At 38.9% G+C, this 24,245-nt stretch overlaps 1 protein-coding gene across 5 annotated transcripts in view; it reads left to right on the forward strand.

The window, feature by feature from the left end:
* PLA2G4A (phospholipase A2 group IVA) overlaps positions 1-24,245 on the forward strand; it is a 166,312-nt gene that overhangs the window by 75,386 nt on the left and 66,681 nt on the right. For 4 of the 5 annotated variants that reach the window (XM_086693967.1, XM_086693968.1, XM_086693969.1 and 1 more), the window contains 4 exons: positions 356-504; positions 1,220-1,333; positions 15,096-15,133; positions 20,749-20,890. In XM_086693967.1, the coding sequence (XP_086550093.1) occupies positions 356-504; positions 1,220-1,333; positions 15,096-15,133; positions 20,749-20,890 (443 nt within the window). The remainder of the gene's footprint in view (positions 1-355; positions 505-1,219; positions 1,334-15,095; positions 15,134-20,748; positions 20,891-24,245) is intronic. The other variant, XM_086693971.1, reaches the window with a different exon arrangement.

A 24,245-nucleotide genomic window follows, 5' to 3' on the forward strand; every position in this document is an offset into this window, starting at 1 on the left:
CATCAGAGTCCTGGGGTGACGGTTATATTGCAGTTAGCTGGGTGAGATTGCTCTCATCATTTAGCAGTTGGACTGACATGTTGACTGAACATGTCCTAAAGTGGACAGAAGAATTCTGAGTAAAGCACCTAATAAACGATTCCTTCCCACAGGACTGTTGTGAAGGGCAGGGACATAATGTGTAAGAAGTATATAACCTGTGATGTTCTTCTGTTATGTAGTATCTTGTCTCAGACATTTTGAATATGTGATGGCAGATTCATTAAAAATAATCTGACAGAGCATACAGTAAAAACAAATTAGGAATTATGAATCACATCTTTGTATCCTTCTCCCTTGTGTTTGCTGTCTATAGTTGATACCCCAGATCCCTATGTGGAACTTTTCATCTCCTCAACCCCTGACAGCAGGAAGAGAACAAGACACTTCAATAATGACATAAACCCAGTGTGGAATGAGACCTTTGAATTTATTTTGGATCCTAATCAGGAAAATGTTTTGGAGGTCAGTGAATCATTTGTGGACTGTTCAATGGTCATAATTCATGTTGAAGTTGGTGCCTGAGCTTTGTCCCTTCTCTTCAGTTGGGTGTAGTTGGAGTCCAGCTGTGCAGCATGGCATACTAAGCTCCAGATGGTGCCCCCCAGGTGATGTGACACCACCCCCCCCCCACCCGGGTGATGGGAAGGTCCAGTGGAAAACACAAGAGTTAGGTAGGGCTGGGAAGAATCGTTTATCCTCCTTGAGTGCTTTGGAGAAAACGTTTTGTGTTATAAAGAGAAAGGTCCAAGTATAACAGAATAATCCTATTGTCAATTGATTGTGACTTTAAGGTAACTTAAGTCTTCTAACTTAAAATCATTAACTTTCAATGAAGTTAAAATAGATCATTTCCAAAATGGTTGCATGGGTTTTCTACATAATTTATTTCTCATACTCCAGAATAGCATTTCCCCTGAGAGGGGATAAAGTCCCATTTTTGAAAACATGATAATGAAGATGTCAATCAGGAAAATGAAAAAAAATTATTATTTTAGTAGCAAATGTGTCTGAAAGAAAAGACAAAGTATTATAACAAAGCTGAATGTTGAGGACCTCAAATGATTATTAAAGATCATTTGAAGACTTTCATTTATTGATTGTGGTGGAGATTTTAGATATAATTTCCAAAGATCCAAGAGAAATTGTGTTCTTGTGCTTTACCTTTTAATGTCTACAGGTCACATTAATGGATGCCAATTATGTCATGGATGAAACTCTAGGAACAGCAACATTCCCCATATCCTCTATCAGAGTGGGAGAGAAGAAAGAGGTTCCTTTTATTTTCAACCAAGTAAGCAACACAACAGGATTATTTTTCAACCCTATGTCAGATAAAAATCTCTTTATTCTGGAATTTTATTTCTTTGTTTGTTTGAATGTTTGTGTTTTAAAGAGGAAAATTTTGTTTTCCCTTCTACTTCTTATCCTAATCTTTTTATTGTTTTGATATTTATAGACTTTGGTTGAGGTATCACAGTAAATACTATTAAGACATTAATCTCTGTGGTTGCTCTCAGTGAGGCAATGACTTTGGATCCCACTGGCAGGTCTAACAAAACTTCTGGGAAGGTGAAGGAAGATATGAAATCTGAAAGGAATAGCAGAGAAGAGAGAATGAGGGAGTGAACTCAGAAAACTATTGGGACGTCCAAACTGTTCCAAAATTACATGCTTAGTAATAAATTAAGCCTCTGTGGAGCATCTGTCTCAAATAATCCTCAAACAATTAGGGCTGAAGCAATGAAAGGTCAACAGGAATAGTCTTGGGGTTTTTATTCTCTTTATAATGCTAGGCTTGCTGCGTTTCTGAAATTTCAATAATTTAGGAACACTAAAGCCTTAGAAAAATTATTACTACAGAGCAAACATTGGATTTTGAATTTTATAAGAAACTAATTTAATAGTTTACAGTGAGAAATGTAAACAACTGGTGGGCAAGTATGCAGAGACTGGTTAATGTATTAACTTCTTATTGGGAGAGGCTCTGTTTTTGCTCATTCTTGGAATGACTTCAAATTGCTGTCTTCACTCAAACCTGCCTATTCCTTAAGTCTCACCTCCCTAACCATTGCTATCCCAAGTGACCTCCTCCTTCTCTGAACTCCTAAGATAATTATCTGTGGTATTCATTGGGACTGAATCATTTAAATCATTCAGTTGCTCACCTCCCTCCCTCTCCCCGTACACTAAAATCCTATAGGTCAGGAATACTAGTTATGCATGTCTAATTACAGAGTTAATACATAGGGTATACTTATTGAATGCGGGTATATGGATTTAGAAACCAGCTCAAGCCCAAAGGGCCACCTGACCAGTTCATGCAATCAGAGCAGCCCAGGTGCCTGAGGACACTCTAGTTACGCACACTCTGCCGACTCCTTGAGCTGCTTATGGAAGCATGTCTTCTGTATGTCTTAATCCAGTGCCAAGAGATACACAGCCCACAGTTCTGTTGACTTTTTGAAGTTATTTCGTTCATCCCTCTTGCAAATGTTTATGGAAGTGTCCTGTGTACCAGCCACTGTGTTCTGTGCGAGGAATATAAGAAAGAACAAGACACAGGGGGCTTTTCCCTCAGTTGTCTTTCTGTGGGGTGGAGGTGAGGTAGGGGTGGAAATAGGAAGCAGGCTTAGGAGATGTGAATGTGATGAAATGAAACCACCATCCAGTGAGATAAGCATCAATGAGGAATGTGCAGAGTATGGTAGGAAGACAGAATAAAGACAGACTGTGTTGGGGGAGGAAGCCAGGGATGGCTGCGTATTAGTAGGTGATTTTGAATAGATTGAACAGTGAACGTAGTGATTTAATCCCTTGGCATTTGAAGCCAGGCTATTTGGTGTTTAAATGCCAGCTCTGTCCCTTACTATCTGTTTTATCCTGGTCAAATCACTTAGCTCTTCTGTGCCTCAATTTGCTCATCTATCAAATGGAGATAATATCTCATATGATTAGATGAGTTAATTTTATTTATATAGCTGTATAATATATAATGTATATTACATATACATGTATTTTAAATATATTTAGATATAATTATATATTTAATATAGATTTATATATAAATATAAATATTTATAGATTTATAGATTTATGTAGATTTATATGTTATTTGTATATATTTATATATTCTGTATTTATGTATTTAATTATTATAATTATTTAATTATACTTTTATACAGTTTAGTACATAAGGTATAGATTAAAAGTTACTTATTTTATGTATTTATTAAGTATATAATTTATTACATATTAAATATATACTGGTGCTTGGTTATAGAACTATATATCAATACTGTGTGCACATGGATGTATCCATACATACACATAGTGCTTAGAACACATTAAGCTCTATATAAATGCAAAGGCATGTAGTCTTGAAAGAAGAAAGCAAGTTGGGGCCTGGCAAGTTACAAGGCTTGGCAGGCACAGGTTGATGAGCCGTGGGTAAAGTTTAAAGATGGTCAAGGCTAACATCCCCCGACCTTCCTAAGGCATGTTGCTGGAGTTGGTTCTTAAACGTTTGTTGAGAACTTTGTAAGCATGGATTGGCCTTCCCAAAGTATGCTTTTCCCCCTCTTCAGTCTGATTATAAGAGAAAATATTGTAGGGAAACATGCATTTCTTCTCCTCCTGTCATTTCCTATGGTTAGCTGTGTAACCTCCGGGCTCTAAAAAAGACTCTCTACATTCCTGAATTTAAAGTAGCTTACATAATTATTTTCTTAAGTGTGCCTGAGAAAACAGTTGGCCAAACAGCTTTTTTTTTTTTTTTTTTTTTTACGTCACTCTGTTCTTTTTTTTTTTTTTTTTTTAATTTTTTTTTTTTCAACGTTTATTTATTTTTGGGACAGAGAGAGACAGAGCATGAACGGGGGAGGGGCAGAGAGAGAGGGAGACACAGAATCGGAAACAGGCTCCAGGCTCCGAGCCATCAGCCCAGAGCCTGACGCGGGGCTCGAACTCACGGACCGCGAGATCGTGACCTGACTGAAGTCGGACGCTTAACCGACTGCGCCACCCAGGCGCCCCACGTCACTCTGTTCTTAAGAGTCCTTTGCAGTTTTTATCTGAAGGACAGTTGTTTGAGTTAGTGACCTGTAATGGTAGAGGGGAGAAAGGTGAATGCGCACCACAGGTTGGAGAGCCCCTGTCTTCTCCAGATCATGTGGTGTGCCCTATGCAAGCTGTCTAGCCTTGCCTCACCTCTGAACCAGACCTTTCAGAGGAATGTGGGCTTCTTTCTACAGTGTTCACAGAGGTGAGAGGGAGCAGACTGGGAGGATATAATGTGGGAAAATAGACTTTTAAACAATTCTTGAAAATGATCATGGCAAAGTAGTAAAGAAAGAAAAAAAAAAAAGAGATAGAGAACACATACTTCCAGCCAAGACATTAGCAAAAACTTTTTCAAAATCCCCAAAGTCAATACTGAGTCAACATACAGTGATTTCTATGGCCAGCAGCCTAGAGAAAGAACAAGAGCCTCTAAATGGAGAGTGCCAGATTCCCAAGGAGCCTACTCTGCCCACTCAGGGCAGAAACTGGGAATTAGGAGACCCATTCTCTGATTTTCTCTAGGTCACTAATTTCGCTGTACAATGTTTGAGTTGTCACTCTTTCTGTCTTATTTTCTTCATCTCTAAAAGAGAGGTTTTGGGGCGCCTGGGTGACGCAGTCGGTTAAGCGTCCGACTTCAGCCAGGTCACGATCTCGCGGTCCGTGAGTTCGAGCCCCGCGTCAGGCTCTGGGCGGATGGCTCAGAGCCTGGAGCCTGTTTCCGATTCTGTGTCTCCCTCTCTCTCTGCCCCTCGCCCGTTCATGCTCTGTCTCTCTCTTTCCCAAAAATAAATAAACGTTGAAAAAAAAATTTAAAAAAAATAATAAAAATAAAAGAGAGGTTTTGATTAACATATTTCCAAGACCATTTCTAATTTATAAAATTTTGTGATCTAGAAAGAATACCTTTTTTCATATGACCTTTTTATTCAAAAATGTTTAATTCTTTCCATATTGTGTCCATGGACACAAAATAATAATGCAGTAATAAAAATCCTTCACTTTGTGCCCACCTGGGGATGCCAAAAAAAGGTCTTTATTATGTGATTTTAAAATACTGACCCGTCGGTAGATTATTTTTCAGTATGAGAATTTGAGCAGCTAAAATTTTGCAGCTAACACTTTGCTAAACGTTAAGAAAACGACAAGAAGTTCGTTTTCAAGGAATTAATAAGCTGGAAAGGAGTAGACATTCGTGTGTAAACTGGTAAGTAATATAATAAGCAGTGGCATGAGGAATCTCTTCATTAATTTACTTACTTAGGTGTGATTAAACACTTGTTATGTTCTAGACAGTATTGCAGGTGATGGGCAAACAGTAGAGGACCGGACAGATGATGTTCTGGTTTCCAGTGAGCCTGTATTTTATGGGGGGAGGTGAATAGGCAACAAAAGCAAAAGGATAATCAGCAGAACATCAGCTAGAGATAAATACTGTGAAGAAAATAGAGGGACGTGACAGGGAATAGTTGGTGGCAACTAATGTTTCTGTCAGGGAAGGCCTTTCTAAAGCATTAGATTTTTTTTCTCTGAATTTTATTATAAAAATCTTCAAGCATGTACAAAGTTGGAAGATTTGAAAGACTGCCACGTAGACTCTACAATTAACATTTTGCTGTATTTACTTTGCCACATGTCTCTCCATCTACCTATCCATCAAACTATTTTGATGCATTTGGAAACAAACTGCAGGCAACAAATGTTTTACCCCTAAACACTTTAGCATTTCATTAACTAGAGTTTAGTATTTGCATAATATAGTTTTAAGTGCCAAATAGTGTGGACAATATGTACAATGAAAGTTATAAGAAGGAATTACTCATTCATTCATTCATTTCACACATAACCATTGAATACCTACTGTGTGGCAGACAGTTTTTAGGCACCACTTCTTCAGAAGAGAACAAAACAACAAGAATCCCTACCCTTATGGAACTTATATTCTCTTTTTTTTCAATATATGAAGTTGGTTGTCAAATTGGTTTCCATACAACACCCAGTGCTCATCCCAAAAGGTGCCCTCCTCAATACCCATCACCCACCCTCCCCTCCCTCCCACCCCCCATCAACCCTCAGTTTGTTCTCAGTTTTTAAGAGTCTCTTATGCTTTGGCTCTCTCCCACTCTAACCTCTTTTTTTTCCTTCCCCTCCCCCATGGGTTTCTGTTAAGTTTCTCAGGATCCACATAAGAGTGAAACCATATGGTATCTGTCTTTCTCTGTATGGCTTATTTCACTTAGCATCATACTCTCCAGTTCTATCCATGTTGCTACAAAGGGCCATATTTCATTCTTTCTCATTGCCACGTAGTACTCCATTGTGTATATAAACCACAATTTCTTTATCCATTCATCGCTTGATGGACATTTAGGCTCTTTCCATAATTTGGCTATTGTTGAGAGTGCTGCTATAAACATTGGGGTCCAAGTGCCCCTATGCATCAGTACTCTTGTATCCCTTGGATAAATTCCTAGCAGTGCTATTGCTGGGTCATAGGGTAGGTCTATTTTTAATTTTTTGAGGAACCTCCACACTGTTTTCCAGAGTGGCTGCACCAATTTGCATTCCCACCAACAGTGCAAGAGGGTTCCCGTTTCTCCACATCCTCGCCAGCATCTATAGTCTCCTGATTTGTTCATTTTGGCCACTCTGACTGGCGTGAGGTGATATCTGAGTGTGGTTTTGATTTGTATTTCCCTGATGAGGAGCGACGTTGAGCATCTTTGGAACTTATATTCTATTTAGTAAGAGAGACAAGAAGCAAGATAAATAAGTAAAAGTTGCTTGTGTTAGATAATGATAGCAGTAAGTGCTGAATAAACTAGTGAAGGAAGAGAGGGGCATTTGTATATGTGGGTAAAGGGGGTTGCAAGTGCAGTTTCAAAAATGTGGCTAAGAAAACATCTCGAATGATATCAGGGGCAGAAGTTGTTCTGAGTAGAAAAGTCCTCAGATGAAAGTTTGCCTGCCATGTTGAGTAACAGCAAGGAGGAGAATATGGCTGGAACACAGAGAAAGAGTAGCAGAGATTGTGGTAGGAGACGAGGGAAGGGAGGTGAAGGGGGATGGGGTTTCAGTGAGTTACTTACAGTGGATATCAATGGCTTAGGCTTGTCCTTAAAGGAAGGATGTGGTTGGATCACTAAGGGATGGAAAGCCCTTCTGGTGGAGAGACTAGCCTGAGCCTTTGTTCATAGTCATGGAACTAAAAACGACAAGCATGTTCAGGAAACAACGTCTAGACCAGTGTGATGGGAGCAGAGCATTCATGCGTGAGGGTAGAATGGGTACACTGGGATCAAACTATAGCAGAGTTCAAGTTTCAGATGTTAGATGTTGGAATTTGGATGTTTTCTTACCGACAGCAGTGAGTCATGGAAGGTTTTTGACCAGGTAATGGGGAATTTCGGGCAAACAGGTTTTGGCTTCTTTCTCAGATGTATTAGTAAGCAACAAGTTAGTAGATAAAGAATGTTTACTATTGAAAACAAAAAGGTCTTTTTTTTTCCTTCCCCTCCCCCATAGGTTCCTGTTAAGTTTCTCAGGATCCACATAAGAGTGAAACCATATGGTATCTGTCTTTCTCTGTATGGCTTATTTCACTTAGCATCACACTCTCCAGTTCCATCTACATTGCTACAAAGGGCCATATTTCATTCCTTCTCATTGCCACGTAGTACTCCATTGTGTATATAAACCACAATTTCTTTATCCATTCATCAGTTGTGGGAGAGAGCCAAAGCATAAGAGACTCTTAAAAACTGAGAACAAACTGAGGGCTGATGGGGGGGTGGGAGGGAGGGAGGGGAGGGTGGGTGATGGGTACTGAGGAGGGCACCTCTTGGGATGAGCACTGGGTGTTGTATGGAAACTACTTTGACAATAAATTTCATATATTTAAAAATAAATAAATAAATAAAGTTTGTAGGATGAAAAAAAAAGAAAACAAAAAGGTGATGCAAATTTAGCAGACTACTTCTGTGGCAACGAGGAGTGCGGGGTGACTTGAGGAAAAGGAGTGTGGCAGCAGCTATAATGCGTCCGTAGGAGTTGAAGGAAAGATTGCTTGTGGCAGTGAGGACCAGAGAAGTCGCAGAGTGGGAATTTACAGTAGATCTGGCTCTTCCCAAGACTGTGATTTGTCACTCCATTATTTATTTATTTATTTATTTATTTATTTATTTATTTAATTTATTTATTTATTTATCATTCTTCTCTTTATTGTTATTGCTGTTGTCATTATTATTATTATCATTAGAGAAGGCAGTCTTAGAGCTGGGTCCACATTTTTTGTTTTCTAGCTGGCATTTAAGGTGAGGTTGTGTTCTTTGTAGCAACGTGGATGGAACTGGAGAGTGTGATGCTAAGTGACATAAGCCATACAGAGAAAGATAGATACCATATGGTTTCACTCTTATGTGGATCCTGAGAAACTTAACAGGAACCCATGGGGGAGGGGAAGGGAAAAAAAGAAAAGAGGTTAGAGTGGGAGAGAGCCAAAGCAGAAGAGACTCTTAAAAACTGAGAAGAAACTGAGGGCTGATGGGGGGTGGGAGGGAGGGGAGGGTGGGTGATGGGTATTGAGGAGGGCACCTTTTGGGATGAGCACTGGGTGTTGTGTGGAAACCAATTTGACAATAAATTTCATATATTAAAAAAATAATAATAAATAAATAAATAAAATAAGGTGAGGTTGTGTTTATTGGAGTCACAAGTTGAGAGAGCATCAAAGTTGTCATCTGAGAGAAATTGGCAGGACCTGCTGTTTTTGACCCCCCAGCTCAGAGTCAGCCAGCCGCTGCCTGGGTTGGAATCACAATTCTGTTAATTATTCGCCATGTGATGTTGGACAAGTTGTTTCTTTTTCTTTGCCATCCTCATCTGTGAAACAGGGTTATACATAGTACCCACCTCTTAAGTTTGTGGTTATGGTTAAATTAATTGATGTATGGAAAGCTTTAGAACGGTGCCTGGCCCAGTAAGCACTAAATAAATATTAGATATTCTCATTATAATTATAACCGGCCAGATTTAATTATCTGTCATTTGGTTCATGGAACCGACTTAACTATGAAACGTATTTTTTTGAACTTAGCAAAATCAACCTATTTGTATATACAGGTAGAGCCTGTAAGTTTCGTGATCATTTGTTTTAAGACAGTTCAAAAATGCTCTAGTCACCTGTTACTGAATAGATCAAGTGTGGCTGTGGGTTACAGAATCCTGTTTTAAAGTGGAAAGATATCACATCTTCAGAATTTAGTGTGTTTTGTGTAAACAAAGTAGCCCGCTTCAAAAGGATCATAAAAATGCTGAGATTTTGAAGTAAGATATTTATTCTTTTTATTTTCTAGACAAAATTAGTTTGTTTAGGCCAATATTCTGAGGAAGGTAGCCTCCAAGTTTACATGGTATGGTGTTTTTATTTGCCATCTTTACTTAGCTATTAGTGGTATCACTTAAAAATAGCCGTGTCTCATGACTGCTGCGGTATCTAGTTCTGCTGATTGCTTTCTTTGATTATTGCTTATTCATGATTGCCAACTTGAAAATGCAAGAGGTAGTTCTATAGAAGAGATAGTGACAAAGCTTTTTTAAAAAAATGGTAGTGTTGATGCTGAGTTCAGAATAAGTTAGTGTCAGGATGATTTCTTTGGAAAACCATGTATTGATGCGTGAAGGCTAAGACTATAATTTAGCTAAGTGAATGAGACAAAGCAAAGTTTGGAGGGGAAACAAGAGAAGGATATACTTTGATGAGAAGTCTGGGGGATCTTTGGCTAAGATGTGAATGTCATCAGTTGGATGCAGGTCAGAGTTCAAACACAGGCCAAATAATTCCTGGCTTTAAAAGAGAATGCATTTTTATTTTGGGATGCTATCAATGGAAACATATGTGAGTCTTTTTTTGACATTTTCACAAGACAACTTTTAAATTATAAGGCACTTTAGAATGTTCTTGTATCCCTGGGGGTCCTCTACTGGACCTAAGTTCCATCAAGTTCCATCAAGGAGTAGAACACATTCACCTTAATTACCGTTGCATACCTAGCCTGATACACATTAGACGCTTGAATCATTTTTGGATGAATGGATTAATGAATGTACTTATGGGAAATACAGAGAATCTAGGAACTGCTCAGACAGGAATAATGAAAGTAAATTAAGTTTAAAAAAAAAAAAAAAAACTAGAGTCTGGGAAATTCCCATTTGGAGAAAAAGAGAGAATGTTCGGTTGGTAACAGTGCTCTTGGAAGTCGGGTTTAGAATTTCCGATGTCCACGTAAGGAAAAGGGACCTTAAATGAAGGAAAGAGACATCATCCTCGGATGAAAGGAGGAAAGCTGCGTGATAGAGTGGAACATGACTAAGGGAAATAGTGTATTTTTTAATCTTTCAGATCTTTTAAGACTATCTGTGATATTTGGCGGAGGGTCGGGGGCGTGGGACACAGTTATCCTGAATTCTTGGGTGAATGGATTCGATGATTCCTGTAGTAAATGCTAATTTTATTTTCTTAAGAAATCACATATGTTACCAGACTTACTGTGGTGATCATTTTGCAATATATATAAATCTTGAATCATTATGCTATATACCTGAAACTAATGTTAAATGTCAATTATACCTCAGTTAAAACCATAAACAAACGTTAGTTTTTTGTTATTAAAAATCAGACACATTTGAAAAAGTGATGTTAGCAGTATCTCATTCCATTTTAAAAGCGCAAAATTTATCTGGAGGGGGTCTGGCTTGTATTGGTGGGATTGTAATTTCTGCTTCACACTTGAGTTGCCTCTTGTTAGATCCACATCTGGTTCCTTCTTCAATGGATAGAGTGACAGTGTATGGAAACATGATTCTTAGTGCAAGTGGCCCTTATTTCTTAAATATAATTTTATTTTATCTTGTACAGGTCAGTTATACAGAGACAAAGCAGAACATATTTTATAATTCAAACAATGTAAATGATTATTGAAACTACTTGGTGATTAGTCGCTGTTTTAGTCTGCTAAGGGGAAGAAAAAGAGTACCTGACTCGGGAGGGATCAGAATTCAATATAATGTTTTATTGAAAGTTAAGGTTGTAAATGCTAGAGTATGTTAATAAGAAAAATGCAGGGGCGCCTCAGTGGCTCAGTCGGTTGAACGTCCAACTTCGACTCAGGTCATGATCTCGCAGCTCGTGAGTTCGAGCCCCACGTCAGGCTTTGTGCTGACAGCTCGGAACCCTGGAGCCTGCTTCAGATTCTGTGCCTCCCTCTCTCTCTGCCCCAACCCACTCACATTCTGTCTCTGTCTCTCTCAAAAATAAATAAACATTTTTAAAAATTTTAAGAAAAGGCAGAGTGCATTTGGAGAGCTCTTTACCAATAGGGTAGGTTCTTAAGTTTAAAATCATTTGTCTGCATCTCTTTGTGATAATTTTAAACAACCTCTCTCATGCCAAGCACTATGTTTGTTGCTTTCACTTTATCATTTCAGAATGACCCTGGAAAGTTTGCAAGGGGATTAGTGGATTAGATACTTTTAAAACATTATTTTTAAGTTTAAAATGGCTTCTCTATATAGGTTCTTTCCTCTGGGCCCCCACCCCCTCCCCACGCTGAACATCTCCTGTTGTAGCATGTAACATTGCTTTCCACTGTGGAATTCAAAGGTGAGATTGTTGTTTTCCACAAGAATGGACAATGGGCACAGTCTGCTTCTTACATTTATAATTCCTAGAAGAGGTGAAGTTCTTCTTCTTCGTCTGGCTCCTAGCTAAGCATTACGGGGTTGGGGAGAGCCAGCCGGACGGGGTCACCTTTCTTCAACTTACCTTGGTGGTGCCAGCAATGTGGAAGACTGTGATGCAAAGCTGCTTCATGCAGTGGGTGGGAAGGAATTTACAATACTTGTTTCATGCCTCACAGGAAGTACATGCTTTTGTGGCTATTGCATCCGAATGACATGTTTCAGGTAAAAGGTGCGGAGAGATTGTAAATGTCAGTCTTCATGGCATGTCTGAGCATAGCACGTCAAGTGGGAGAGTTTAAAATTTCCTCCAGATTGTGGGTGATCCACTTGGGCAACATGAGGAAGTGAAGATCCCCATCCATGTGGCAAGTCCCTCCACACCACATTCTGTAATATTCCCAATGGCAGGAAAATCCTGTGTCTTCCTTTCTCTCATCCTGCCTTCATTTAAGGATTCTTATCAGTCAGTCGAAGATTATGAATGTCTCAGCCAAGAAGTGCTATGGCTGGATGTGTAAGGGACATTCTGAAGACCAATGTGACCATAAACATAGCACAGTTGATTTTCCTTTTACTTATTAAGTTTTCATTAGATATATCCAGGCACTGAATATCTTACCATACAAACTGCTTAGGGACCTTCCAGTTGGGAAGTCTGTCATGACATGGCACGTTGGACTAGGAAGCCCATTCCAGCTTAAAATCTTTCCATTTGTTAGAAAACTGCACAATGAGTTGTAATGTTGTTCTTTTAGTTTCCATTCTCCCATGGTGTTTTTGCCCTCTGGAAATGAAAACAGTAAATCTAGTCTTATTTTAATACCAGCTTTCATGTATTTGGGGGCATGAAGGAGGGTGGAAAACAGACTTATGTTTTTACCCACGTCTTGTTTTTCTCACTAAATATCCAGAGCAAGCTCATTCAATATAAAGTTTTCCAAGCCCTCTTTAGGAAAGACTCCATTTGAAATTTAGAAATGGGGAATAGACATGATGTGTCGGGATGTGGTCTGAGCGGTGCTACTAACATTGATAGAACAGACTGCAGTTACAGTAATTGTTTAGAAGCCAGTCACCTTTTTTAAGAATTTTTTAAAAATGTTTATTTATTTTTGAAAGAGACAGAGCATGAGCGGGGGAGGGCAGACAGAGAGGGAGACACAGAATCCGAAGCAGGCTCCAGGCTCCGAGCTATCAGCACAGAGCCCGATGTGGGGCTCAAACTCATGAACCATGAGATCATGACCTGAGCCTAAGTCAGATGCTGACCTGACTGGGCCACCCAGGCGCCCCCAACCACTCATCTTTTTGACTTATAACTGAACTATGATTCATCTGGGCATGTGGAATTCTACTTGTACCGGGATTCTTGATTATTTTGATAACTGCAAAGTGATACTGATATGTTGCTTTGATGAGTAAAGGTTCATAGGACTTCATAGGAACGGCTGTCTGTGTTACACCAGCCCATGATTTTATGTTTAGTAGCAATGGCATGTTTCTTAACAAGAAAAGATTGCCTTATGTGCTCCCTCACACACACATGCACAGTAATTCAGCAGATATTGATTATGTCTCATATGCCAAACACTGCAATGAACTAGTAATAGAGAGCTATATAAAATAGATACATATAAGATACATATAAATGCTTATAAGATAGATCTATATAGGATAGATACAGTTTACTGGGAGAGGCAAATTCTTGTACAGATGATTTCCATACCTTTTTCTTACTCATAAAATTCAGTGCTGAGAATTATCCGTGAACTTATTTTAACCTTTTGGAAAGCTCCTTCTGGTTTGTTTTTTTCCATCTTCTGAAACCAAACAGAAAACAAAGCCAGTAATCTATAGCATTTTGTGTTGCTTCTAAAAATGCCGTCTTCACCTTTTAAGAGACATATCTGAGTTCTGGTCTATTTGAAGATATTGGAAAGGTTCACTCTAACTATATTCTATGGTAACTGATATGATAAAAATAATAGCACTATTTTATAATTATGCAGCAATCTTCAAAACATTTTCTCAATTGGTTCTCAAGACAGTCTAAAATTACATTATTCATAACTAATGGCAGGGATAGTACAGAGAATGTCTTTCTATACAACAGAATTATAGTCCCTGGAGAGATACCTTTTAATACCCCTTTTTCTGTTTGGATATTAATCACTCTCTTTTCCATTAGACTAAAATTGGCTCATTGGCAGGATAGAGTCCTCCCAGAAATTTGGTTAGCTCACAGAGTGTTGGAAAATGAAAACCTGAGCCCCACCTCCCATTTGTAGATGTTTCTTGAGCTAACCACAGTTGGCTGGCCCCTGGTCCTGCTGCCACCTTGGATAGGTGTTCTGTCTCCAGTCTATGACAGCCCACATTTGTCACAAATGCACACGTGTGAATTTTCACCCAGGCTTTCTTTAACCTCCTGACCACTTCTGCCTCTGTCTGGAGGCCCGGGGACAGTTCCTGAATAACAGGCACAATATCTTCATAGTTTTTTAGGACTCAGGCAATTTTTCAAAAATGTTTTATTATTTTGAGAGAGAGGGGGTGTGAAGTGCGCACACACACATGGGAGAGGGAGAGAGAGAGAATCCCAAGCAGGCTCTGCGTGGTCAGTGCAGAACCCAACATGGGGCTCGACCCTGTGAGCCCCGTGAGATCATGACCTGAGCCACTGAACACTTAGGGGCACCTGGGAGGCTCAGTCAGTTAGGTGTCCGAGGCTGAGGTCATGCTCTCACGGTTCATGGGTTCGAGCCCCACGTCGGGCTCTGTGCTGACAGCTCAGAGCCTGGAGCCTGCTTAGGATTCTGTGTCTCCCTTTGTCTCTGCTCCGCCCCCACTCATGCTCTGTCTCTCTCTCAAAAATAAGTAAGCATTAAAAAAAAAAAAAAAAGTCGGACACTTAACCGACTAGCTACCCAGGTGCCCCTAGAGCTCAGGCAATTTTTGTGTCTCATCCATAATGACTGCAGAATTCAACTACCTCCTTTTAGTGAAGGAGGAAAACAACTATGCAGAAGCAATTCTTATGTTTACTAAAGTGACTGATTAAATAGACTTATATCATGAAAAATAGCAAAAACATGTATTTATTGAAGTACATCCATGAAGCTATGTTACTTTTATTTTTAGGACTCTTTTAGGTTAAAAACAATCTGGCACTCAAAAATGGTTTTGACTTTGTTTGCATTATATATAATACACACCCATTTTATGCCCGAATCTGATGAATGTATCTGTTCTAGGTCACTGAAATGTTTCTGGAAATGTCTCTTGAAGTTTGGTAAGTGCATTTATTTCATTGGGTGGAAAATATTGTGAGTGATTCACTATCTTATTTTAATTGTTAAGGGTCCACTTTTAAAATAAGAAATAATTCTGAGAGCTTTTGAACATAAAAAACACATTAAATAAACTTCTTCCCTAATAGCTATGGCATTAAAAAATAATAAATTTTGTATCTTTGCTTACTTTTCCCGGTAGTTTTTATCAGGTCAATAAGGGCTTTTAGAAAGAGTCCTCCCTCTGGTTTACTTCCCGTAGAAATGAACAAATATGGTTAGTTAAGCCTCTTTTTCATTGTTGATTCAGATAGATACTCAAGAACATGAAAGTAAACATAAACAGGAAACTATAAAAAGGAAAAACTGAAAATGAGATTGTTTTTGTTCACAGAGATAGTAAAGTTCCATGAAGCACGTTGCTGTTTCAAAGTGGCCTCCAAAAGAAATGTTGGAAAATCATTTATTTATTTTCTTTTTTTTTTTTAATAATTTTTTTTTCAACGTTTATTTATTTTTTGGGACAGAGAGAGACAGAGCATGAACGGGGAAGGGGCAGAGAGAGAGGGAGACACAGAATCGGAAACAGGCTCCAGGCTCCGAGCCATCAGCCCAGAGCCCGACGCGGGGCTTGAACTCACGGACCGCGAGATCGTGACCTGGCTGAAGTCGGACGCTTAACCGACTGCGCCACCCAGGCGCCCCTCATTTATTTATTTTCAAATGGTGCATCTTAGGGGAGTTAGGCCTGCCTGGAGAATTAGCTGGATCTAACGCTGAGTTCAGTACATCCAACCTCCTTCAAACTCTCTGTGTCTCCTTGAACTTCCCTGTTGAAGTGGGTTTTACCGAAGTAACTAGTCCACATTTAATTCACCCAAACACTGCATTTATTAGTGTAACATTCTCCTATATTGTGATTTGCCGAATGAATGCTGAGGGACACGTTGACATTGGGCTCAGTATTTCTTTCTCTTATTTAGGTTCCTAGAACACGTTGATTCAACCTTGTAAATTATTGCATAAATTACTACTTGTCCCTCAAGATATGTCAGGAAGTCTCATAGGATAGTGCAAGTAATTGAGTTGCATTATTTTGCATTGTGTTGATTCTTGCCAAAATGGTATATTTTAGGGGCACCTGGGTGGCTCGGTCAGTTGAGCATCCTACTCTTGATTTCAGCTCAGATCATGATCCCAGGGTCTTGGCATTGAGCCCCACATTGTGAAGCCTGCTTAAGATCCTCTCTCTCCCTCTCCCTTTCTCCTCCCTCCCACCCCCCTCGCCCCTCTCTCCCACTCAGGCTTTCTCTTTCTCTGTCTAAAATTTTTTAAAATGTGGTATAACATGAGATTTTAGCATGAGATTAAAAGAACTTTTGCTATTTGACTAGAAAGTCATGCTATTTGTCTTAATGGGAAATGGTCTTCACTGATGTAATTAGGACTATATTATGTAAAAGAAATTTGCTTTAACAAAGTACAGATATCAAAAAATGGAGGAAAAAAACTCAGCTAAATAAGATACATATGTTCAGAAGCAATTTACTATATATTTATAATGAACTTTGATCAAACTATTTTTATCTGTTCATTTGTCTTGACTCTGAAATGGAAATGTTCTTAGAAATTATTATTATTATTATTATTATTATTATTATTTTAAATGCTTATTTATTTTTGAGAGAGAGAGAGGCGGAACATGAGCAGGGAGGGGCAGAGAGACACAGAATGCAAAGCAGGCTTCAGGCTCCGAGCCATCAGCACAGAGCCCCACGCAGGCTCGAACCCACGAACCCGTGAGATCATGACCTGACCCGAAGTTGTCTGCCCAACCAACTGAGCCACCCAGGCACCCCTTTAGAAATTATTTTTTAAATTTTTTTTTTCAACGTTTATTTATTTTTGTGACAGAGAGAGACAGAGCATGAACGGGGGAGGGGCAGAGAGAGAGGGAGACACAGAATCGGAAACAGGCTCCAGGCTCCCATCAGCCCAGAGCCTGACGCGGGGCTCGAACTCCCAGACCGCGAGATCGTGACCTGGCTGAAGTCGGACGCTCAACTGACTGCGCCACCCAGGCGCCCCTAGAAATTATTTTTTTAAGTGTATTTATTTTTTTTGAGAGAAACAGAGACAGCACACGTGGGGGAGGGGCAGAGAGAGAGGGAGAAAGAGAGAATCCTAAGATTCCGCTGCCAGCACAGAGCCTGATGTGGGGCTCAAATCCACGAAGCTGCGATATCATGACCTGAGCCAAAAGCAAGAGTTGGACACTTAACCAACTGAGCCATCCAGGTGCCCCAGAAATGTTCTTTAAAGAAAAATTTAACTTTCCGTGGAATGTTTTTCATTAGATATAAAATAAAATCAAGAAATCAAATTAAACAAAGATAATATGTAAAAGAGGAAAATAAATGAACCAAACTTGTTATTGTATTTATAAAATTACTCAACATTTTTTATTTTTCTTTTACATGTTTGTACTGATCTTCTAAATATCTGTGTTCATCGCTCTGTTCATAGGTTTTTTGAAAAATCATGGCCCTTGTGTTTAATGTAGGATAGTGATCAGCATAGTATGTTACAAGTATATTACCTAGTATATTACAGGGAACAGGAGTTCCAGAATGAGAAATCCTAGTTTTAAATCAGCCTCTTGCTAATTGTGTTAACAGTTGAAACATTTTTAATGACACTTTTGCTCATTTGTGAAATAAGAAAAGAGTACTTTATAAGCATATCTGTTGTGATGATTTAATGAGATGTTCTTTAGAAAAAGAGCACATATTATTTTATATTAATACAAAGTAGAAAAATTTTCCACATGTGCACCACAAGTTCATAGTAAAAATGTTTGTAATAGTTTGCAGAAATTTGAAGCAACCTCAATATTCATGGAATAACTTATGCTATAATCATATAATGGAGATACTTCACAATAGTAAAAATGTTTGAATTATTCCTATATATACAAACACAGATGAATCTTAAAAACAAAATGGTCAATGGAAAAAATATTGCAGAATACATACAGTTGATAGAATTTTTTTTTAATTTTTTTCAACGTTTTTTATTTATTTTTGCGACAGAGAGAGACAGAGCATGAACGGGGGAGGGGCAGAGAGAGAGGGAGACACAGAATCGGAAACAGGCTCCAGGCTCTGAGCCATCAGCCCAGAGCCTGACGCGGGGCTCGAACTCACGGACCGCGAGATCGTGACCTGGCTGAAGTCGGACGCTTAACCGACTGCGCCACCCAGGCGCCCTACAGTTGATAGAATTTATTAAAAAATTAAAAACATACAAAATGACTCTATGTATTTTTTAGAGATATAAATATATACTGTGAAGTTATAAATATTTATAATTTATAAATGTATAAATTTATAAATAATTGTAATTCATAAATGTGTAAATACATTGGAATAATAAAGAGCAAGTTTAAGGTAGTGATTACTCTGAGGAGCAGAAAAGGAAACACATTTGAGATGGATTCACAGAGACAACTGTGCAGGTGAGATTTTTATTTCTCAAAGTGGTTAGAAGATACTCAACCTAATATATTGTAATAAATAATAATAGAGAGTCTACCCCTAAGACTTGACTTAAAAAATTCTTACTGATTCACTCGTAACTCTTTTCCTCCTTGGAAAACTTCATAATAATCAAATTTAATAACTGTGCAATCCAATGCTTTGATGTGCTATACTGATCATTTTTTATTATTGGGCAATATGGCTAAGTGCTCTTTTCAAAATTTACAGTTAATTTTCTGTTTTTTAAAGTTTATTTATTTTGCGGGGAGAGGGGCAGAGGGAGAGGGAGAGAGAAAATCCCAAGCAGGCTCTGCACTGTCAGCATGAACCTGACTTGAGGCTACGTCTCATGAACCATGATATCATGACCCAAGCCAAGATCAAGAGTAGGATGCTTAACTGAGTAAGCCACCCAGGTGTCCCTACAGTTAGTTTTCTTAAAGCATATATCCAAAAATAGAACTACTCAAAGGGAATATACATTTTAATTATTTTTGGTGCTCATCACTTGATGACTTTCAAAAGTGTTTTGCAAATTTATATTTTCAAAATGAATATATTTACTTTGTACTAGAAAATAAATACTTAAAATATTTCTTAAAAACTGTTAAATAATAACAGTATTTTAAAAATTTGCTAGTGAAGCTAAGTATTCTTCTGTTTTTCATTATTAATCATACTTCCTCTTTTGTGAGTTATCCATGTTTGTCCTTTGGGAAATAGTAATTAAAATATTATTGGTAAACAAAGATCATTATAGAGTACATAGCCCAGAGCCTATGGAGTCTCTTCTTTTGGCCTATGTTTTACGAGGAATAAATGCACTGAATTAACAGAAGTTTCCTTAATTTTAATTCACTCTGAAGGGAAGGACTTACTTTTATGAATGGTAAAGAGACAATATTTTATCAGCGAAATTCTTACTTTCTACATTTGGATTTATTCGCATCACAACATAGAGGTCTATGTTTTCTTGTTCTGTTTTGTTTTTTACTATTTTTTTTTAAATTATTTATTTTGAGAGGGAGAGAGAGAGACAGAGAGAAAGCGGGGAGGGGCAGAGAGAGAGAGAGAGAGAGAGAGAGAGAGAATCCCAAGCAGACTCCTCACTGTCAGTGCAGAGCCCAACATGGGACTTTATCCCATGAACCATGAGATCATGACCTGAGCCAAAATCAAGAACCTGTTGCTTAACCGACTAAGCCACCCAAGTGCTCCTACTTTTTACTATTTTTAAATTCAGAAGCTGGTTTTAGAATACAATATTGGACTTGTTTGTGAGGAATTGTTGCATTGAGGAAAATACATCATCTATTTGCTCTGTGATCCTAACCTCTCAGAGCTTTGGTTTTTTTAATCTGTAATAGGTAGTTAGAAAAATAATATATTGTATAATAACGTGTGAGATTTACTCCCATTATCTGCAGTGATACATGCCTACATATCTAAAGTGGTTTCTGGCATAGTCTAGGGATCTGAGAAGTTGCCGCCGCTGCTATTATTAGGAAGGGTATACAATGTAAGAGCTCTGAAATCCTCCAGTCAAACTTACTTGTCACTGTCTGAAGTTCTAGCGTTAGCAGTGCCTTTTTTTTTTTGTCACACGGGGACATCTCTTAGACAAGGCAATTCATTAAGACAGTATTTCTGCCGGTATGCTCCACAGAACATAGACTCTTTGGAATATCAGTGGTATGTCATGGAGAAGTGGGGAACGAAGGGCCAGGGGAAGGAATTCTTGATCAAATAAATTTGGGAAATACTGTGCCAAATAGATCTCAGCAGCTTTATTTTCTGAAATATTTCCCGAAGTCTTTACTATCATAAGATGAATTTCTCATTGGCCATTCGTGTGCCTGCTTGTTTTTTCTAAAGCATCTCCTACTCCATATTTTCTGGAAACACACCTTGGAACATACAGTTTTAAGACAGCCATCATTTTATACCCTTGTTCAGCTCCCCTTCTAGGAAATGGCTTGAGGGGAACAGTGAGCAGGTATCAGCGTTAGCTACCGGGGACTGGGTGATTTTAACAAGGCTACTGGGGACATTGGCTCATGACTATGTTCTCTATACAGTTCATCCCCAGACCTCCGATTCAGTATGGCTCTGTGTGATCAGGAGAAGACTTTCAGACAACAGAGGAAAGAAAACATAAAGGAAAACATGAAGAAACTCCTGGGTCCAGAGAAGAGTAGAGGCCTGTATTCTACGCGCGATGTGAGTTGGAAAATTTTCAAATGTTACTGCAATTCAATAATAATTGTGTTTGTACCGTCTCCCAAATTTCACCCAAGTATGGAAATATTGAGTTTGAGCATTATATCTTCAGTTTTTTAAGATGAGGTAAGTGTTTCGTAAATAAAGATTCTTTGAGGAAGATCATCACAAATGCTGCCCACATTTAGCAATATTGATCAGGTACAGTTTTACAAAGAGGCGTAGGCATACTTACACACAAACAAGCTATTGATAGTAAGAAAAGATTAGCCTCAGATGTAAAAAGATCATTGAATTAATTTTATTTTATTTTTATTATTTTTTTAATTAAAGTATATTTGACACACAATGTTGCAATTAGTTTCAGGTGTACAACACAGTGTTTCAACAAGTCTTTTCATTGTGTTGTGCCCACCACAAGTGTGGCTCCCATGGGTCACCACACAACACTATTACAACACCGTTAATGATATTTTCTGTGCTGTACTTTTCATCTCTGTGATTTATTCATTCCATAACCGTAATTCTGTATCTCCCACTCCCTTCGCCCATTTTGGCCATCGCTCTAGCTCCCTCCCCTCTGGGATCATTGAATTAACTTTAATATGGACTAAGATTAAACAATTGTGAGATTTATCATCACCAAACAAGAAGAAAGTGCTACAAGTCTTGTCAATGATAACACAGTTTACCAAACTACGTAGATGTGAATGGGAGAGATAAAAGGAAATGTTTCAAATTCTTAATATTTCATCACAGGAAGCTAAAGTCTATCATCCCAGATTGACCAAATACTTAAGAATGATGACCTCTACTTTTTAATGTTTTCATCATCCTAATGATAGAGAGATCTTAAAATTAAAATATTTTTGTAAACAAATATAGGAAGTACAATCCTTCATTTGTACTTTAACTTCTTTTTCTTCCCTTAATTTCCAGGAAAATAAATATCATTTATTGTTCAATAACATGTAATGTGTAAACCAGTTTTTGGCTATTTATCTGTCCATTTATTCATTTTTCCCTTCACTGATCTATCATCTATCTACCCATCCATCCACCTGTCCATCCATTTATTGGTCTATCCTTTTATTAAATGCATAAGTAACGCATAAGTAAGACCTGTCCTCCCTCCCCCCATGTCCTGTTCGCTCTCAAACCCGAGCTTAAAAAACCTTTCCTGCTCTTAGGATTGGCTTCTTGGCATCTTTCTAGCATCCATTTTTGCCAGTTCACCCCCAGTTCACCACACTCCTTCACTAGGTGCCTCTTGGTCCCATGTCCCCTCAGAACCTTTCCCCATGTGGTGCTTTTCCACACAGTTTCTTCTCTCTCTGTGTGCTTCCCTCCTCTCCTCTCCTCTCTGTGCTTCCCTGTGCCACCCTGTCCCCGCCCCACCGCCTTTTGGGGTACCTAGGACCCTCCCAACTTTAAGCACCACATACTTAGCTTCTTCTGAGGCTGTTGTCCTCACCAGCTCCTCCCTCCTTCCCCCCACATCTGTTAGATCTCAGTTATATTCTCTATATTAATGGCACCAATATATGCACATTATCTTTTTAGCATTTACAACACGTATACTTAAAAAATACTTGTACAGATATTCGTTTAATGTCTCTTCTCTCCAGTGGAATATAAGTTACATGAAGACCAGGGCAGTGGCTGTGTTATTTAACCTTCATATTCCCAGCACCTGGCAAAGGCTCCTTAGCACACGGTAGACCCTCAGTAAGTCTTGCGTTGTAGGAGTCAGGGCACAGATTCAGGAGGTAGCTTCGCACTGCCTCCAGGGGATGAGGTAGCTAGAGGGAGGGATCAGAGACTCCGAACCCAGGAACACAGAATCAGGTCGTGAGGCAGGAGACACAGGTGGAGGAGAAGGTTTGGAGGAAAAGATCCCAGCTTGAACTGTTCAATTAGAAACGTATGTGTGCGGGGGCGGGGTGCCTGGCTCAGTTGGTCCAGCGTCTGACTTTGGCTCGGGTCATGATCTCACAGGTCAGGAATTCAAGCCCTGCATTGGGCTCTGTGCTGTCAGCACAGAGTTCGCTTCAGATCCTCTGTCCCCCTCTCTCTGCCCCTCGGCACTCCTCTTTTTGTGGAAAAAGGAGTGTCCCTGGGAAAATGAAACTTGGCCTAATATTCATACTAATTGGCTTTTCTGCAATGGATGGAGAAAAAAGTAATTATGTGTTCTGTGGAATTTTCTTCAAAAATATTAAATCCATGTTTTTGGAAGTCGTTCCTGGAATTATTGTAGTTGTTTCGGTTTGGTCTAGAGTTGTTTTCCTTGTCCAGAATAATTAGATTAGATATATTCAGAACCACCCATCCCCACAAGTAATGTTTTCCTGTTTTTTAAAAAATTTTCTTCATTTTTGAGAGGGAAGGAGCATGAGCAGGGGAGGGGCAGAGAGGGTGGGAAGATAGAGGATTCGAAGTACGTTCTGCACTGACAGCAGTGAGCCCGACATGGGGCTGGAACTCATGAACCATAAGATCATGACCTGAGCTGAAGTCAGATGCTTAACCAACTGAGCCATCCAGGCGTCCCTTTCCTATTTTTATGTTACTCCTTGGTGAGAAGGGTGTCTTAAGTTCCCAATTCCCTTGCTCTCTGATAAGACTTCACTTTCTGTTCAGTTCTTAATTCCCAATGCAGAGACTGTGCTCGTCTTATTCCAAGTGTTCAACAGACAGCATCCAGTTTAGGACTTCAGTGTCAAATAAATTAGAGCAGCATAAACTTGGGCACAGTCCTTCCCTTCTGTGCTTCACCTGTAAAATGGAGCCTGGGGCTTTTATTAGGTCACAGGATGAGTACTACTGCTTATAAGCCTCCAGCACAATGTGTAAGAGCATGTAGTAGTTGCTCAAAAAAATAGTATTGTACCTGAGTGTGGCTCTTCTGTTGCATAACACCCGAGGGCAATAATTGTCAAATTTAATAAAATCTGAGCTTTTCCATCTGGACAATGAGTTAGTCAAAGAGCTGAGGCATCTAATAACTCAAGAGTTTATTCTCTTAAATACTAAGACTAAAAAAATGTATTCTCAATAATTAAAAAAAAGTTTTGAAATGTATTGATTTTAATCATTTAGCTGGAAGTCTTTCTAAAGTGACAGGTCATTCCTCGTCCTGACTGAATGGATTTGAGTGTTCTCAGGTCTGTCTCCTTTCCAATCAGCTGCCATCTCTCCCTGCCTTATGTGCTCCCTTGAGGTAATTTCTTCAAACCACTCCTTTCTCTTTCAACTTTGCTGCTGTGGAATTCAAATCTGATAAGCAGGCTTGTTGTTAGAACAGTGTCTCTGACTAGTGTGATTTCTTTATGAATAAAGGCCTGAGATCTTT

The sequence above is a fragment of the Puma concolor genome, chromosome E4 (assembly GCF_028749965.1).
Source record: "Puma concolor isolate L17-30 chromosome E4, mPumCon1.1.hap2, whole genome shotgun sequence".
In the NCBI taxonomy this organism is placed as follows: Eukaryota; Metazoa; Chordata; class Mammalia; order Carnivora; family Felidae; genus Puma; species Puma concolor.